Raw genomic sequence first — 20,104 nt, 5'->3', positions numbered from 1 at the left:
CAAGTTGAGTTACAGTTTCTATGAATGTCTCTTGTCCAGGTGTGCAGTGAATGTTCAGTTTGTAAAGCAAAACTTTACAGCCCAGGTAAAAAGTTACGGAACGGCAAGTTTAAAAGTAGTTGTGGTTGTTAAAGAGAATTGTTAGTCGGCCATTGGTGGCGCACACCTTTAATCCCAGCACTTGGGAGGCAGAGGCAGGTGGATCTCTGTGAGTTCAAGGCCAGCCTGGTCTACAGAGCGAGTGCCAGGATAGGCTCCAAAGCTACACAGAGAAACCCTGTCTTGTAAAAAACAAACAAACAAACACACACACACACACACACACACACACACACACACACACACACACAGAGAGAGAGAGAGAGAGAGAGAGAGAGAGAGAGAGAGAGAGAGAGAGAATTGTTAAAGTGGAAGATGTTGCTCTGTAATGGACTAACAGGAAAAGATTCACGAGGGTTTAGAGACCCTTCTATGAGATCCAATCTTTTAAAATGCAACTTCATTTGAAGGAGATGGTTTCAATAAAAAATGTCTTTGAAGAATGTCCTGGCTGGTTTCATTCTTTTTTCTTTTTGTTTTTGTCACATTAAGGCATTTGGGAAGATGGGATCTCACTTGAGAAAATGCCAATGCCTCTAACAGATTGACCTGTTGGCACGTCTGTAAGGCATTTTCTTGGATGAATGGTTGTTATGGGAGTACCCAGCCTACTGTGAGTAGTACCACCTGTGGACAGATAATTAATCCTGAGTTGTATAAAAAATCAGGTTGAGCACGCCAGTAAGAAGAGTTCATCCATGGTCTCTGTTTCTGCCTTGAGTTCCTGCCCTGAAGTCCATCAGTGATGGAGTGTGGCCTGAGACTTATAAGTAAAATAGGCCTTTGCTTTCTCAATTTAGTCATAGTTCTCATCACTGTAGTAGAAACCCTAAGTAAAATCAAGGGATTTCTTGCTTTGAAATAAGTGCCTAAGGATGTATTTCCCTAGGGTCAGTCTGAAACGCAGGCAGAGACTGATGCAACTGTATTGAATGGCTGCCAGGCTACACCTTGACCTGGCAGCAGGACTAGGTAGTATCACTGACAATATGCTAGTTTTGCAAGCTTATAAAATGCAAGACTATATTTGTCATGGAGTCTGCCATGACTCCATGCCAAAGTGTCACTGACTCAAGCCATGTTCAGCAGAATCAAAGGCTCTGGAAGAAGGCCTTGAAAGTTGTTGGTATAAAGCTATGACGATGAATCCTAAGTTGTAGTAGGAATGCCACCACATTGAATATAATAGACCCAGGAGATGTTCACTGAAGAATGCTGAAGGCACTGAGTGGATATGGCTTAAGAGAGAGGCTATGAATGCTTCAAGCAGAAATGCTAGGAAGCTATACTTCTGAAGCCATTTGGTGCCCCAATGATTTCTTCTAGATACTGGATATTGACCTGCAACTTCCTATTTCCTTTGCTGAGTTTCATTATTGATTTGCTTAGATATTTACATGCTACGTTGCATTCCTCCCTTTTAGAATGGGATGTTTTGTTCAGTGCCATTCTATGTTAGAACTATTTAATTTTTTTATAAGAGCTCCCCATAAAGAGACTGCCTTGAGTTTCATAAGATTTAGACTTTTAAACATTGTAGAAAATGTTAAAATAAAAACAAAACCTTATGGGGTTTTAAAAACTGGACTTAATAAATTTTGCACTATGAGATGGATATGAGACTCTGGGACAATGATTGGAAAGTTAGTGCTGAATAGTTATATGGTTGAATGTTAAGTTGAGAGGAGGTAGAGTTGTTATTTGTTAATGATAATACTGATCATCAAAGTGAATTGATCTCAAATCACTTATGAGATAAGCATCTGGGATTGGCAATGAGTGATCTATTAGATTGGTTTACCAGAAATGGAAAGTATTACTCTAAATGTGGCCAGGGCTCTGGATTAAATAAAAGGGAGAAAGCAAGCATGAACACTAGCTTTTGTCTTTCTCTTCTCCTGACCATGGATGTAATATGTCCAAATATATTGTGTCTCTCCATGACTTCTCTGCATTAATGGTCTATACACTACCCTTTGGAATGGTCAGAGACTATATAACTTACACTACTATCCTGCATCCATCCCTCTTTCCCCAAGGGAACACACAGAGGTATGTAGGCAATGATAGCTCAACTAGAGCTCTTGAGCAGTATGCAAAGGAATAAAGATGACTTCAAATTGTGTCCTACTGGTTTTACAAAATATGTATGAGAAGCATGTATGTTTAACATGGTTCTCAAAAACATGCTCAGCAGCAGCATGGCAGAAGCCTTTCCCTTATAGAATGAATTTTCATGCAAATAAAGAAGAGCTTGCCTGGGTGGTGACAATTGAGGGACAGCTGGTGGTCTGGCCGACCCAACTACCAAACAGGCCAAGAAACAGGGCTATGAACTGAACCACTCAAACATCTACTGAATCTATGGACTGTTGGAACATGTAAAGGAGACAAGTCTACAGACACAAAGCTTCAAGATCTCCATGACACAAGCAACAACAGGATATCCAAAAGGAGCCCCAGTGAGAGCCCATTAATGAGGGTGTAGCAGAAACCACAGGTCTCTCCAGCCAGACCAATGTTCCAGGCAACAAACACTTGCAAGTAAAGATGAATAAATTAAAGGGTAAATTGTGGGTCTCAACAGGCTACATTACAGGTTTCAAGACAAGATTCTTCCCCTTTTCCTGTTTTGATTGGTTTTTGGTTTTTCTTTTAAATGTGGTTTTGATTTGGGAGGGAGGTTTCAAGGGCAGGGGTGGATGTGTGGGGATGGCAGATAGGTGGGATCAGAATGCACGGTGTGAAATTCACAAAGAATTAAAGGAGAACAACAAGAACAAGAAGAAGACAGTCTAGGGATGTGGAAAGGGAAAAGAAAAGAGTATATAAAAGAATGAGAAGTACAAGAGATAATATAAAATTTTGAAAATAAAAAACAAAGAGGAAAACAATTACAATGATTCTTTCTGTATAAACATCTCAACTTTCCTTTTTCTTTCCTAAAAGGAAATTGTTTTCTAGATACAAAGATTTGAATAACTGTCCTCTAGACTGCAATCCACCAAATTTTAGGGGATTATTATCAGATTAGTATCTCATGTCTATTTTGGTTTTAAGATTACATATATAATATAAATATGATGTGTTATGTAGCAAATATGCTGAATTAACTAGTTATAACTTAGAGACCATAGGCACTATGAGATTTGAGGTAACAAGAATGAGTACTCACATACCTTTTTGACAAGCATAACTTGAAAATCTAATAATCATAATAATCAGCATGCTATTTTTCAAGTACTTCATGTTGAGTGCAGGAATATATACATGACTTTATATTTCACTTTGATTTAAGCAAATGCTCATTTTATTTCATTGTTATTTGCTGAATATGTTATAGCATATTTGTTTCAGTGCTAAATAAAAAAAGGTGGCTTATGGTGAAAGGTGATTTTAGATAAAGAAAACAAGCATGCTAGCAAGTGTTCCAATTTTGCTTATTCAAAATATTTAGAGTTATTACAATGTTAGTTATAGCAATATGCTTTTGAGTATCTTACATTCCTTAAATATATTATCCCCACAATAATTTATGTTATTGAATACTATTAGCACTTTCTTCTATTTTTTTGTGTGGAGATTAAACTCCCATGGTTATAAAATGTCATCTGATGGCCATTGAGATGACTCCTCTAGTAAAGGTACTTGTTGCTAAGTCTAAGAACTGTGGGACCCTTGAAACTTACATAGTAGAATGAGAAAACAATAGCTTTCTTTCTGTTGTTCACATGTCAGACACCAGCGATCACACACACACACACACACACACACACACACACACCACTAAGATGCAATAAAATGTCACTGGAGCATGAAAATCAATGTGATATGTGTTTGTATAATTAATCTATCCATTCACTAAACTGAATGCATATATTTGTAGTGTTAAATAATACAACTGAAATTAAGATGGTGGAAATTTACAAGACCATCATATATGTTGTGTAGTTTTTCGGAATAAAACTTATTTAAACATCAGCTTGGAAAATAGTCAAATTTCACATTCACTTTTAAAGTAAAAATATCAATAAAGTTCTTATTTAATAAGTTCAACAAATATATGTAGTTTTAGAAGATAGCAGTACATGATAAAATGATGCAGAATATGATAATAAGGTCTTGGGCTTCTGATAAGTTATTGTAAAATGCAAATGTCACTATATTAACAAAGCTATTAATAAATGTTCCATTTTGTTTCTAAAACATTCATTTGTCTTCCTGCAGTAAACAATGATACTAGAAAACCATGGCATTGGCTTGTAGACAACATATCCATTTACCCAGATTAATCAGAATTTATAACTACAAATATCTTATAAACAGAATTAGCTACTAGGCTCACCTGCAGCTGCTATTTAGATATGAAAACACAGTTCTTATTCTAACTAATTTGGTTAATTTGGAGTCAATTTGACTGGGATAAAGAACACTGGGAAACATTTCTGCCTGTATATATGAAGATGTTTTGAAAGTGATTAATATCTTAATGAGCAAAAAGGCCCTCCTTTATGAAAGCACATAAACTAGAAAGATGAATTCACTATCTAGAATGAGCTTGGATGGTTGTCTGTCTTCCTTTATCCTCAGTCACTGTGGTTCATGGGACCTTTTGACTTAACAGCTTACATGGATGAATACTTTCTCAGTCTTTGTATTCAGAGGTTAGACTGAGAGTGAGAAATTATCTCCTTGGATTCTCAGGTTTTAAGACTTGAACTGAATTCCACCAGTGCCTTTCTTATAAACGATATTTTAGATAATTTGGAAAACTAGAGTATTTGAAATAGCATTAGCAATTTCAAGTATAAATGAATATTTCATGGAAATATTGTTATGAAATTTTGTTATATAATTATCAGTTTTACAGTGAATTCTAGAGTGTTACTAAGAAATATAACTCAATAAACTCAATAAATTTATTAATGAACTTTATGAATTAAAATAAGAAAGAATAAATTATAGTATATAAAATATATTTTCTCAGAAACTTGTGGTGACAATTCTATCAGAATAAAATGAAAACTTTACCTATGAAATTAAGGATTGATTGTAAAACACACGACAAGCAAATAGTCAATCAAAAAAGAAGACTTTACTCTGCACAGTTCTGTTAGTTTTAAGAGCACTTGTTTAATGAATAATATTTGATAAAAAATTCTAAAAACAAGTACATTTCAAGGTAAATTTTTCCCATTAGATTCATATTTGAAGTTATAATTATGGAACAAATGTAAAACAATATCAGAAGAGAACTGATGAATGAAAATATTTGTAGGAGAAAAAGAAAAGCAATTAAACTCTTGAAACATTTAGCTGTATACATTACATAATTTTATGTTTCAATACTAACAGAATCAGAGTAAAAGCCTTATACATCACCATTTTAGCTTAGCATAATAAGAAAATGAAGTAGAAACACACTGGAATGTAGATATTATATAAAACAAACTGAAATATATAAAAATTCAATAATAATCACAGCTAAAATATTGATACCTAGGATATGATATAATTTTATGGATTTTACATGTGACTAAGCCTTTAGAAGAAACTTTCAAGATTGCAGAAAGGTAGGCACGATGTATTACCTCACCAAGGTCCAAAGCACTTCTGTGGTAACTAGCATTTTTTATTAACAGGTAGAGTGCTAGTATTTATTCAGTCTAAATATGATAGATTTTGTGTACTCACAGACCCCTTTTAAATTACCATATTTAACCCGTATACAGAACTATAAACATCATAGAATTATATAATAACATATAAATTTATTTTAAGGAAAATTCTTAATGTGTATACATATCTAATAACTATGCCTCAGATTATTAATTAAAATACAAGAGTATTTATACACTGTTCCTATTTATTACTCATTCAATTAGCTTTTAATCTTTTCTGTATGACTTAGGTTATATGTAAAAATCACACAAATCTTTGGTTGCTTTAACTTTCATAGATAAACCTACAAATACAAGATGAATGGTAACTTGAAAACTTTAATGATATTTAAACTTACCCCATTTAATGGATATGTTTTCCATCCTAGCTCTCCCATCACAGTAGTTGTATCAAGCAACACAACTGGAATTAAATAGAGAAAACACAAATGAGTTTCTCAACCAATGCAAAAAATATATCAACATTAGTTACATCATTATTATCAAACGTTCTTATTGTGCCTTCATCACAGTAGCTTTAACAGTACTGTTTCTTTGAAATTACTTACATTAGCCTTTTATAATTCTTTAAGATAAGAAACATAAAATGGTCAACAATTAATGCAAAAATATTGCACATATGTTTAATAATCCTAAGTGACAATGATAATTAAGTAACAGGGTCATTTTTAATACCATAGATTTTTCAATTTAATGAAATATACCACACACTGTTGATTCTCTAACTTTCAGGCATAGTATATTAGAGAAATATAACACCAGCCTCTGTGCATTGTTGTTTCTATTAAAACCTTACATAAAAATTAGCAAGAAATGAATATAATTTTTAATAAATCATAGCCTTCAAAGCATAGGATACCTAAGTAAAGTTAACATACCAATTGTTGATTGAAAACACAAATACAAGACAATTTAATACAATGAATTTTTCCTGTAACCAAAGATAACCCATAATCTGGAAAATGAAAACAAGCCCCCAAAACAATCCCTCCCAAGACAAGTCTCCACTGAAAGATGAGGTAAGGAACTGCGGTGAGAGTTCTCTAAAGAAGAAGAGTAAAGACCTAATAGCTATTTAATAGACATAGCAAATAGGAAGGTGGAGATGGAAACTACTATAAATTTGTTATCTCATGTCTCTCAGCATTGTAATCATCATTAACACAGATGACCACAAACACTAGCTGGAAGTGGTAAAGCTCATGCCCTATACATTGTTGACAGATACAAGCGATCTGATCAAATAAAGAGGATTGAGGTGCTCTCTAGGGATGAGGGATGGAGGTAAACATAGAAGAGGGAGAAGGTTTGGAGGAAGGCAGGGTACAACTGACCTGATACAGCAATGGGAAATGGAGATTCTTTGTACAAAAGCAATGAGATAAATGCAGAAGGCGAGGAGTTTGGAGGGCAGGAAGGAAAATAATATTAAGAGTGTCTCAAAAATCACCAGAAATTATCTTATTAACTATATGATAAAACTTACAATACACACAATTATATATATGTATATATATGCATATTTATTATTTATATGAACTTCTCTCATTTTGGCTGAGATACCACAAAAAGACAAAGACCATTTAGCAAAAACCTCAATACCAGACATAAGAAGTCTTTTCAATAGTTGCCCAAAACTATGTAATGGAGTTTGGTGGGGGATATCCTTCTGTATTTGGATATTTCTATTATTGGTTGGTAAAATAAACACTTATTGGCCAGTAGAAGCAGGAAGATAGGCATGCTAGGAGTCTAGGAAGATTCTGGTGGAGGAAGGCAGAGGGGCAGGGTTGCAAAGAGACACCATGTTGCCCAAGAAGTAACATGCGTGATTGCAGGTAAGCCACAGACCATGGCAATATGTAGGTTAATAGAAATGGGTTAGTAATTAAGACAGAGCTAGCCAATAAGAAGCCTAAGCCATAAGTCAACAGTTTTATAATTAATATGTCTCTGTGTGCTTATTTGAGGCTGAAGGGTGGCAGGACCTGGCAGGATGGAAACTTCCTTCTCCTGGAGTCCCAAACCATATAGCCTTTTATTGTTGCCTTGTTTGCCTCTCCACAGGTTGAAGGCAAGTCCTTAATACTGAAGACACCATGCATTTCAAACACAGAGCTTAGAGGACCCTGAGCATGAACTGACATAAATGGCCCCTCCCTGAGGACTAGCTTTTATAGTACCAAAGGTACCACACAAACTTCCAATGGATGGGAAAAACAAAAACCCTAACCAGATATGACACAGGTGGACCACAACAATCAGCATAACACAATGATCATAAGCAGACAGTCTGCATACTTGGGGATTACCAATCTCTCTCTAATTGGATTTAAGACTTGCTCAACAAGGAGGAGATCATGTCAGGTACTGAAAAACCTACATAATTGTTTAGTGCTATTGAAATTATGGATGTTGTAGAACCTACAATTGCAATTACTAAACCAGCATAACACCTAACAACAATCTAAGCATTTGTCTTTATATCCCTATAAATCATCAAATAAATTTCTCTTTGCAATAGTTGGAGACCTTTACAGAAAACCACAAGCAAACTTCTATTTGCAATAGTTGCAGACTATAACAAAAAACCACCACCATTCAAATGCAGAGCCGCACAATGGATATATCTACAAAAAAACACCTGTACCCAAGGCCCAGGGAATCTTGCAGAAAAGGGGACAGGAAGATTATAAGAGCCAGAGGAGCAGACAATATAATATGAAATTGTGTTATCTAGTAATGTCAGAAGCTACACCTATAAAGGTTCAACATGTTTGCCTGAACATGTAATGAACATGGGCAACACCAATTAGCATGCCATATTGGACATGGGTAAGCCCACTAGGACTCAGCCTTACACAAAGAACTGCAGGAAATTAAGGGAAGAGCACACCAATGGGTTATCTACTATTGAATTGTCAGGCATGAAAACATGCATATAAGTAATATCATATAGATTCAGCAGGGAATATTTAGGAATTTGTGTGTATATACACATAAATACATATCTTAACAATATAAATGTAATCATGGAATAAGCGAAAAGTAAGAATTTGAATTTAATGGAGAGCAAACAAGGATACAGAGGAGGGTTTGTGTAGTGACACTGTTACATAAAAAATGTAACTAAAGAAAAGCAAAAGGAAAAACAAGGCAGATAAAGTTCAACTGATGAGAGTCTTTGTAATGTTTCCACCATAGCTGATTTAAGGTCAGGTTTGAGGCAACTTTGATAGTCATAAACCTCATGCAGTAATGGACTTTCCACACGTACTCCCTACCGTAAGGGTCCAACTAATTAATTGTTATTGTTAAGTGTTGAATTCCAATATCATTTTCTGTCTGGGAACCCTCACCAACTTAGAACTATGTGTATTACTCACTGGCTGGTCAATGTGACCTTCCTAGCCTGAGAAAAACAACGTGACTTATCTTGTGTTATGAGAATGGGTTTGGCACTGGAAATGTAACATATAATTGCCCAGTTTGGCTGTGAGGAGAGGCAGCTGTGAAAAGCTATGTAGAGGAACCAGAGAGATTTTCAAAGAGGAAGCAAAAGAGAAATTAACCATGAGAAGGCATATGTGTTTCCTTATTTTTCCCCCTCAGATAGATAAGAATTTTTCTAAGCCATTGCCACATTCATGGACTTTATATATATATATATATATATATAATATATATATATATATATATACATACCCTGGTGCTGACTGAAGGGTGACCTCCCATTTTTCGATAAAATTCAACCATTATATACTCACTCCCTAAATTTTTGCTTGCTAATATATTGCTAACTTTTTTTTCAAATTTTTATTTGAATTAGAAACAGGATTGTTTTACATGACAATCCCAGTTCCCTTCTCCCACCGTCCTTCCCTACCCCCCCCCCAATTAAAACCTTATCAGTCACATATCTTTTCTGCTTCCCCTGGATGGTGAGGCCTTCCATAGGGTGTCACCAGAGTCTTTTGTATCCTCTGAGATAGGGCCTAGGCTCACTCCCGTGTGTCTAGGCTCAGGGAGTATTCCTCTATATGGAATGGGCTCCCAAAGTCAATACCTATGCTAGGGATAAATACTGGGCTTCTACAGGAGGTTCCATAGATTTCTGAGGTTTCCTCACAGAAACTCATGTTCCTGGGGTCTGGATCAGTCCCATTCTGGTATTCCAGCTATCAGACAGGGGAGCAAGAGTTCCCGAATGTTCAGGACAGCTGTTTCTGTGGGTTTCACCAGTCTGGTCTGGAACCCTATGCCCATCGCTCATTCTTCTCTGCAAATGGATTCCAGTTCAGTTCAGCGATTAGCCTTGGGTGTCTGCTTCTACTTCCACCAGCTGCTGGATGAAGGCTATAGGATGGCATATAAGTCAGTCATCAATCTCATAATCAGGGGAGGTCATTTAAGGTAGCCTCCCCTCCATTGCTGAGATAGTTAGCTGGTATCATCTTCGTAGATCTCCAGACATTTCCCTAGTATCTGATTTCTCTGTAAACCAAAAATGTCTTCCTCTATTATGGTATCTCCATTCTTGTTATCGTGTGTTCTTCCCCTGACTCATACTTTCTGCTCCCTTGTGTCCTCGGCATCCCTCTTCTTCTCCCCTTCTCATTCTCCTAGCTCCCTCCCCCCTCTTCCCGTGCTAACTTTGTTTTCGATGTACTTGTTTACCTACTCTCCCACTAAACATAAGACAACCAAAAAACACCGCCCTCAAACCTCCCATTACTCTTTCCAATTTATATGTATTGAAGTGTTTTATTTTCATTAAATTTATCTTTCAAAATGCTCATTTATAATGAATTGTGATGACCCACCTCCCATCCAATGTATCATGGCTGCAATCAAGGTAGAGAATATTGTCATTGTACTCTCAGTATTCCTTGTGACCCTGTGTAATGAATCACTTTCCCATTCTGTCCCGTGGCACACATTATCTGGTTTCTGTCTCAACAATTTTAAAATTTCCAGGATATAACTGTAGATATCACACGATGTCTATGCTTTTGAGCCTGTTTTTCTTACTTGGCATCATGGTGTTGGCAATCATGTTTGATGCTTCACAAGTCAATAAATCTGCTTCTTTTCATGGCTAATAACTAAGTTTCCACCAAAAAGCATTTATACCTAATGGACATATGCACTTTTTACAGTTGAGGAGGACATTATTAAGCCAGTTTAATTTTCATGTAATTTCTTTTTTTCAGGGAAAACAATTAGGATTTCTTGTTAAGAGTAAAATTGTACATATCCTATGGCAAATCTTATTGCTTTCTATTTCTCCACATGACAGGTACTTAGATTGTCCTGCTAGTCTACACCATCTGATACATGTGTCACTGTCATTGCACTCCTTTGTCAATTTAAAGGCCATTTACAATAATGATGAAAAAAGTTATCTTTTTTACTACCTCAGAATGATTCTCTAGCAGAAAAAATATTGCTTTCTACATGCTAAATTTTCCTAATTTATATGTGTCTACTGATAGATTGATATTCTCCATGTATTTTTTCACTTAGCTTTTGCTTTAAATTTGAGAGATGGTTTCTATGAGTTGTCTAGTCTGGCTTTGAACTCACTGTAAAGGACAGAAAGATCTTAAACTTGTCTCACTTCTCCTGCAGCATCTCAAGCATCTGGCATAAGAGTCTGAGTCATCAGACTTAGCTTCATTTATTTGTTTGTTGGATTGTTCATTCATTCATTCATTTTTTTGCCAGACATAATGCTGGTTTACCAGAGAACTAATTTCACAGCATAGAGAAGATATCATAGTCTACTAGGGCAATAACAACAACAAAGAAAAACACCATCAATTTACATAGGCTCCTATTGGCAAAATAACTAATCTCACCATATAGAATGGTAAATTGAAATACTCAAGGTATATTTAAATTCATGCCTTTATAATAACATATCTGGTGAGTATTTTGCAGAACAGTAGATAAGCATTATGTTTTAAAATGTTGCATACACTGAATATAACAAAATATGTATTTTGCATTTTCAGTATTTACTACTTCTGCTAAACAAAATAGCTTCTCAAAGGAAATTTCTCTTGTTGAAATATTCTAGTTAATAAATTGAGAAGGAATGACCAGATTAGGATGTGCTATTTGCTATTGCTAATGAATTAATATATTTAGCTAATGGTTTTCCATGGCTGCTAACATCAGAAAAAGAAATAAAATGGGACATAAAAGGCTAACGCTTCTAAAACATTTCCTTATAGTTTAATTTACTCTATCTCAGCATACAGTTCTAACAAGCTTGGGAGCAAGACAACCAACCAAAAATTAGTATGTACAGTAACAAACACACACACACATACACACACACACAATGGCTTGCATCATTCAATGCAAGATACCACACACTTGAAAGAAAAAATATAGCACTATGATAATTAAAAGTATAATTTAATCCTGTTATTAAATAAAACTTATTTTATTTTGGAGATGTATTAAGGAATGTAGAAATATGTAATTACAGTGTCCATATTATGTCACCAAAGATTATGCTATGCTATTACTTATCTAGAACTTTTATGCTTTTGAAATATTTTATTATTTCCCTAATAGTTGACAGGATTAGCAATTAATTCATATTAGCAGAACTGGGGACATGGCGATCTCTTCTTCCAGTAATCTCCAAAATGTCTTAAGTATCTTCATGAAATCAGTACATCAAAGGGTATCTGAATCTCATGTCCATTGTGGCAATATTTACAGTTGCTAAGAAATAGAAAAAAGAAAGATAAAGAAAATAAGATATCCACCTACACTGAAATGCTATGTATGAATAAAAAGAATTGAATTCTTCCTTGACACCACATGGGTGATTATTATCACAAGTGAAATTAAGCACAATGAAAAGTATGTACAGTGTGATATCTTTAATCTGCAGAATCTAGAATATTGATCTATTAGAAGTTTAGAGTATAGTAGTGGTTATGAGGGGCTGATGAAATGGGGTCTGGTAGAGATGTAAAAAGTCTGTCTATGCATACTTTTTGTGTGCAGAGCAACTGCAGATGGCAACTGTAGTGCTCATTTAAAATGTTTACAAAAATGAATCATGAAATTCTTCACCATGAGGAAATGACACATACTTTCCTGTCAGATGTTTTCCCCATTCTGTAGACAGCCTCTTAAGAGGGCTATTCAATTGAACAGAGATTTCTCAGAAATTTCTTACATTGTGTTTCCATCTCTACCAAAAAAATACAAATTAAAACCAATTTGAAATTTCTTGCTCTAATAACAATGGTTAAGATTAAGAGAACAAATGATAACAAATACTAGCAGGATGTGGGGAATGAGAAAATACCTAGCATCTTTGCTGAAAGTGCAAATTGGTGCAGCTACTATGGAAATCAGTGTGGCAGTCAGCTACTCAAAAAAAGAACTAGATCTACCAAATGACCCAGCAATACCACTTCTAGGCATCTACCCAAAAGACTCTATTTCTTACTACAGAGACACATGCTCATAAATGTTCATAACTGCTCTATTCATAATATCTAGGACATGGGAACAGGCTAGATGTAAATCAGCTGATAAATGGTTAGAGAGCATGTGGTACTTACATACAAAATTTTATTCAGATATAAAGACAAAGGTAAAGATTAAAGCTGGAAGTAATTAATTCCAAGTAAGGTACCCTAGTTCCACAAGGTCAAATATCATATGATCTCACTCATAGCACATCTTTTTGTCAAATCTTTATGATTTTGCTTTAATTTGCAATAACTACAGAATCCAGGAAACTAAAAGGGGCCATCTATAAGTGGGGGAAGCAGGGAATCTTAGGGGAGTCGAATCAGCAAAAACCAGATTATTTGAAATGGAAAAAAAGAATAATGGGGAGAGTGTTAAAGTGTGTAAGATGGAGAAGGAATAACATGACAGAAATGTGAGTAAAAATATATGGAAATCTAATATTTTATTATATGAAAGATTTTTATATAAAAGGGGCTTAATTGGCCTTAACTTATACAAGTGAGAATGCTCCTTCAAGAATCCATATAATGCCAAACAAAGGCCTTGTGTTAAGGGTGGGCTCCCTCCCCTGGAGCTGTATCTCAGAGGTGTTTAGGAGGCAACCAAAATTATATAGACTATTTCTATTGCTCTTGGATATACACCAACACTTGATAGTAACAACCTGTTGCTGAAGACATCTCATATTTTATTCAGAGCGTATAAAGTAATTAGGTTGATGCTGACAGGCAAGCCTTCTCCCATGCTGATTAGTGTCCATAGAACTGGAAGGTGCTAGACAGCCTTCTGTGAGAGAAAAACTACATTAGCTACAAAAATTATCTGTATGGCCAGATATGCCTCTGCGTGCAGTAGTGGAACAATATGGCAGTAATCAATCACTTTGTGAATTGATTTAAGGTCTGCTCTATGGGGAAGTATTCATGCCTGGTATTTCTAATTCTGCCAAGAACCCAGGGCTGGGAAGTAATAAGTCCCAAGTAATGAATCCAGGACTAGTGTTCTACTAAATGGGTACAATTTCAAGCTGTCCCCTAAATTCGTATTTCTACACCCATGGACTAGTGCAACTCTCAGATCTTACCAAAAAAGTTTCTTTGTGTAGTGAATGATGGCTAACACAGAAACTCATAATTTATCAAACCATAGAGAATGGGTCAATGGAGGACTCAACCATTAATGAGACATTTTCATCAAATCTCTCCATGCCAGAGTCACAGGAATCATCATGCCAGAAAGGACTGAAACATTGTAAGGGCCATACATCAGAAAGTTGGAAGCTTAACAGTGTTTCCTGGGCTTGGCATGATAACTGTACTCTTGGATTCACAGCAACTGTGGATGCTGCACAAGAGCTGCACATGATTAAGCCAGTAATAGTATTATCTGGAGATGGAGGTCTCATGAATTCCAACAATAACTGAGATGCTTTTGTCAGTTGATGACTTCTTGGAAAGGAAGACAGATTTTATTTATTTTCATTTTTATTTTATTTTAGACTTTTTGAAGGGTCTTCTTCAGTAAGCAAACCATATTCCAATGGATGGCCTCAAACCATTATAAATCAGCACAAATTGGATTTCATGAATTACTAATAAAGAAAGGAAGATATTAAGTTGTGGGGGAGGTGGTACGATGGATCCTGAACAAGCTAGGGCAAATGTGGTTAATATACATGGTATGAAATTCTCAAGTAATTAGTAAAGCATATCATAATAAGAATATTTTTCTTGGCTATATATGAAATTATTTAAGTGACAATTGTTTACACAGTGTGATCAGTATTTTTGATTTCTGATTATCTTATTCTCTTACATTATATCTCTTAAGGTATAGGATATACAAAGATTTGTGAATATTTAATATGTATACTTTGATATGTTTAGACATACATATATCTACAAACCTATTGATTTAATGAATAATCATAAACATATTCATCACCTACAATATTTCTCTTCTGCTGCTTTCTGTTTCCTTCCATTGGTTTTCTTCTACTGCCTAATAATACTTCCAAGTTGCACATACAGTATTTCTTAGAACATCCATTAAGATGTATAATGGATCCTTGGAATTTACTGACCTGGTATACCTGAAACTTTTCATTGAATAAATCTTGCCATTTTCCCCCAGGCCTACACAACCATCCTGAGAGTCTAAATGAAGTAATTCAGTATTTGTCATTAAAAAACTGGCTTATTGATCTCTGCATAGGATTTCTGAAGTCTATCCATGCCTTCCTTCTTCCGTCAGGCAGAAGAAGAGCCCGTGGTATATAGCTCTCATGATTTTTGAAATCATTCTTTCTAAAGACACTTAAGTTCTCTCTACATCTTCATTTTGATTAATTTCACAATTAAATTTGAAGTACAGATTTCAACAACCTAATGGGAATTTTATTAATAGATACCAAGAAGTGGAAAACGCCATGCACTATTTTCTCTTTTTTACTTTGCTGAATTAGAAAAACACCTTTTTTTTTTTCTTTTGCAATTTTATAAAGAAAGTTTACAGGTCCCATCAATAAAGATATCCAACCATGACATTTACAAGAAGAGCTACCAAAAATCACTAATATCTAATTTTATCACAAGATATTAATTTAGTTTCCTTAAGTTACCTATATCATGTCTGTGAATTGGTTAATTGACATAATTACAATCCTTTCTAGATATTTGTTGGCTTAGCTTTTAGCAGTAACAATAGTAAATTCATTTCAAAACAAATATATATCCTATTAACAGTGCAGAGGGTATATTTTCTTTTGGGGGGGTATCATCTACTAGCTTTCAGAAACAAGATTTCCCTAATCGTATTTTTATATAAATGATGCCGTTAAAAATTTCCTAATGGCATTTTTAAAAACTGCATTATAGACAAGTAAATGATACATTGATATTAAAATAAACCTGAAAACTGTTCAGAGTTTAATATCATTACAGGCCATGAAAGTTTTAATTTCACCATTTGTTTCATATACAAAATCCCACAATGCAGATTTCCAAAACTAATTACTCTGAACCCAACGAGGTGAGAGCTCCCCCTGCTGGCAATAAACACAGGCATGCATTACTTGCTAGAGCACAAAAACAGTGCAAACCCCAATTACAATGGCAACTCAATATACAGGACGCATATTTTCATTTTAAATGGAGCAGCTATGGTTTAAATTGTACTTAGTCATGCGATAAATGTCAAAACATAAATTTTACTGAACAAAACTTAAAATGTGACTATTTGTTTAAATAATGAGGAAATACATAAAAAGTAAATACTAGGGTGATGCTAAAAAGATAATGTTTTGAAACATCAGTTTTGTAAAGCAGTGTAAAGACACAGAATATACTTGGAAAACTATTAACCTTTGAAATAATTCAGGTTATTATATTTATTTCTAAAATTATACTGCCATATAACAATGTTGCTTTTACTTATAACTTTTAACTGGAAAATTGAAAAAAATTATTTATGTGCTAGAAGTAAATGTGAATAATAAAATGAACTTTAATAGTAGTTAAATGAATACAAACTAATGTAAACATAATATTCAATATTAAGTGTAAATGCCATGCCTTTAATTTCCCTAGTCTTAACCCTCTTTATTAAACTCAAATGATACTACTTTAAAAACAGCATACTTACTTACAATGTATAATTAGTAATCCTTATTAAAATGGAATAATAAAATAATATGAAATTTTACTTATATATCATTTTGAAATAAGGAAATAAGTTATTTCATTAAGAAAGTCCTCTTTTACTGGTAGTTTGGAGTGGGAATGTAATTCAGAGCCTGCCTACCATACAGGAATCCTCCAGAACCCCTTAAATTGGGAATGAAAGTGACTGACCTATAGTTCTTGCACTCAGTTGAAGGTAGAGGAAGAAATATAAGATATTCAAGATAATCTTGTCATCTCTAGCTACAATACTAGTTCTAGGACAGCATAGGTTACATAGAATCCCATCATGGAATAGTTTGTCTCAATAAAGGTGCTTCTATCTATCTATCTATCTATCTATCTATCTATCTATCTATCTATCTATCTATCTATCTATCTATAGATCCATCTATCTATAGATCCATCTATCGATAGATCCATCTATCTATAGATCCATCTATCGATAGATCCATCTATCTATATATCCATCTATCGATAGATCCATCTATCTATCTATCTATCTATCTATCTATCTATCTATCTATCTATCTATCTGTCCCTTTAATATAATTTTATTATAAAGATGAAAACGGACCTATTAAGAACTGACCACATTATTTTAAAAATATATATTTCATTTCATGTATATATGCAATGCATTTTGATTATATTTATTCCCGTTTTCCCTCCAATTCCTTGTAAATCCATGCTCAACAAGCCTAATTGGTGTCGGTCATATACTCATGGGTATGGAACCATATACTGAAGCATGGCTCACCTACTCCCAGTCATACCTCCTTCATCCTTCCTGAAATGCTGACAGTTATGATTTCAATATTTTTATAAGTTCAAATAATCATAGATATTAGTTTGTGTACTTTCTTTAATGGATTTTATACATGGAGGACAAAGCAATTTGGGGGAAGATTATTCCCTTTTAAGGATAGGTCAGGTAAAGTGAGACCTTGAGTTGCTCAGAAACCACTCTTCAGGGTATAGTGTGATTGTTTGTCTTCCACTAGCCATAGCAACCCCTAATCCTCCTGTAATACTACAAATTTAAATGCATCTATTATAATCTTAGAATTATCAATTATAGAAACAAACACGCACTTTAATATGATAAATTCTAGACCTTATCTGGATGAATGACATACTGTTCAGGTGCTTCAACTGACTTTGAGTTAATCAAATTAATCCAGGCTTAACAAAAACTGCCTGGTTCATTCAGTTAAAACTAAAGATTTTTTACTTACAGACCTGTATACTACAATGTTGCAATCAATATTTAATCCCTCCCCAAACTAATAGAGATTGCTGGGAATGTACATAGGATTATATACTTATACCTCAAATGCCTTTCTATATATTATTGTCAAGGCACACGGCAGAAAGAGTATCATTCCTTCTTAAAAATAATAAAGCCAGCTTACTCTACAGAGATTGACACTGGTTCATTAGTCATACTGAGAACATTTTGTTTCTTTATGGCTATTCTTATTTTACTCTATTCTTGCTCACTTGTCTTTACTATAAATTATATATGTCATTACTTTTATCCAATCTTTAAGTTATGAGAACCTGGAAAAATCCCATTTTGAAACATAACATGCTAAGTATATAGAAAGGCAAAAGAACTTTCACAAATTAGAGAGAAATTTAAGTTTTGAACTCTTGAGCATATAACAGTTTTGTGTTTCACTACAAAGTATCTTCAGAAAACATGTTGCTATTTTTTCTGCAAAATAAATCTTTCTATTTATTTCAGCTCTAAAATGTAAATTTGGTTATTATTTAACTAGAAAAGTAACAAAATAAAAAAACAAACTATACCCATTTTACTCAGTGAAGGGAGTTATTAACAAATGAACAAAATTTGATATTATTTAGAGGCATAACAAATGGCAGAGTCATAACTATCACTACTAACTTGTCCAAGAGAGAGTTCCTAATAGCTAATAAAATATGACTAGACTGGCCATCATCACTTTTACATGTTCCTATTCTCTTTCCAGGCACATGTAGATATTTATCTTTTCTGATACAGTTTTTATTTGCTTCCCTTAAATATATCATTACCGGCACTGACCACAGAGACCCAGTGAGAATCCCAAGGTTGCTCTAATCTTTTAGGAGCTGTTCCACTATACCAGGAGTCCAAGACCATAACAAATGTCATTTTATACACTTATTTCTCCGCAATGCTGTTTTGCATTTTTACCAAATTATTGCTATTGGTTTGCCTAGTAAATAGTAAGAGGACAAAAATGTTGTCGTGTTGTTACTGAACAGCATTGTATAATTCTTCCACTTGCTTCATCTTGGGATCTGAAGTTTCTATATCTACCTCAACTACACAGGGTTGGTTGAAGAAAGAAAGAAAGAAAGAAAGAAAGAAAGAAAGAAAGAAAGAAAGAAAGAAAGAAAGAGAGAGAATGACAGAAAGACTATTTGTCTTTATTTGTAGTTTTGCCAGGTTCAAGACATACTTAATAAATGCCCCAAGTCTTTCTGTCTCCCACAAAGATATGCCATTTAACTAAGACCATTGAAGTTGCTCCCCATTGCTTCCAAGACATCAAAGTCATGGAAACCATTCTGTCTCTATTCCTGTATATTCCAACCTTGTTTGTAAATGTGCTTTAGATAGCTTCCTTTCACTTGAAAACACATCACAAAATAAAAGTCTGAAATCCACTTAAATTATTGTTGCTATAACTCTTGATAAAGAAATTATGAACACTTGCATGGAAATCTTATCCGCAATTCAATGACAGTTCTAACAAAAAAAAAAGTCTATTTAATAAATAAATCTTAAAAGAATGTTTTGACACCTTTACTTTTATTTTTTCCCTTTTTTTCTTTAGATACAATCATTTTACATGTCTTCTCCCAGTTTCCTCTCCCACCCATCTTTCCCTACCAAACCCCCCAAACCAAACCAACCCCCACCAGCTCCCCAAGGACAGTGAGGCTTTCCATGGGGGTCATCAAAATCTGTCACATCCTTTGGGGAAGGGCCTAGACCCTCCTCTGTGTATCTGGGCTGAAATAGAATCCTTTCATAGGGAATGGGCTCCTGAATTCCATTTGTTCACTAGGGATAAATACTAGTTCCACTGTTAGAGGTCCCATAGACTGCCCAGGCCTCCT

At 34.5% G+C, this 20,104-nt stretch overlaps 1 protein-coding gene across 1 annotated transcript in view; it reads right to left on the bottom strand.

Annotated features, from left to right (window-relative positions):
• The window catches only part of LOC113830699 (ephrin type-A receptor 6), an 818,688-nt gene that overhangs the window by 749,438 nt on the left and 49,146 nt on the right, over positions 1–20,104 (bottom strand). The window contains exon 2 of the mRNA XM_035444430.1: positions 6,119–6,183. Coding sequence (XP_035300321.1) covers positions 6,119–6,183 — 65 coding nt within the window. The remainder of the gene's footprint in view (positions 1–6,118; positions 6,184–20,104) is intronic.

Source organism: Cricetulus griseus, chromosome 4 (genome assembly GCF_003668045.3).
Source record: "Cricetulus griseus strain 17A/GY chromosome 4, alternate assembly CriGri-PICRH-1.0, whole genome shotgun sequence".
NCBI lineage: Eukaryota > Metazoa > Chordata > Mammalia > Rodentia > Cricetidae > Cricetulus > Cricetulus griseus.
Note: the sequence above shows the minus strand (reverse complement) of the source record. Positions and strands in the feature narration are given on the sequence as shown.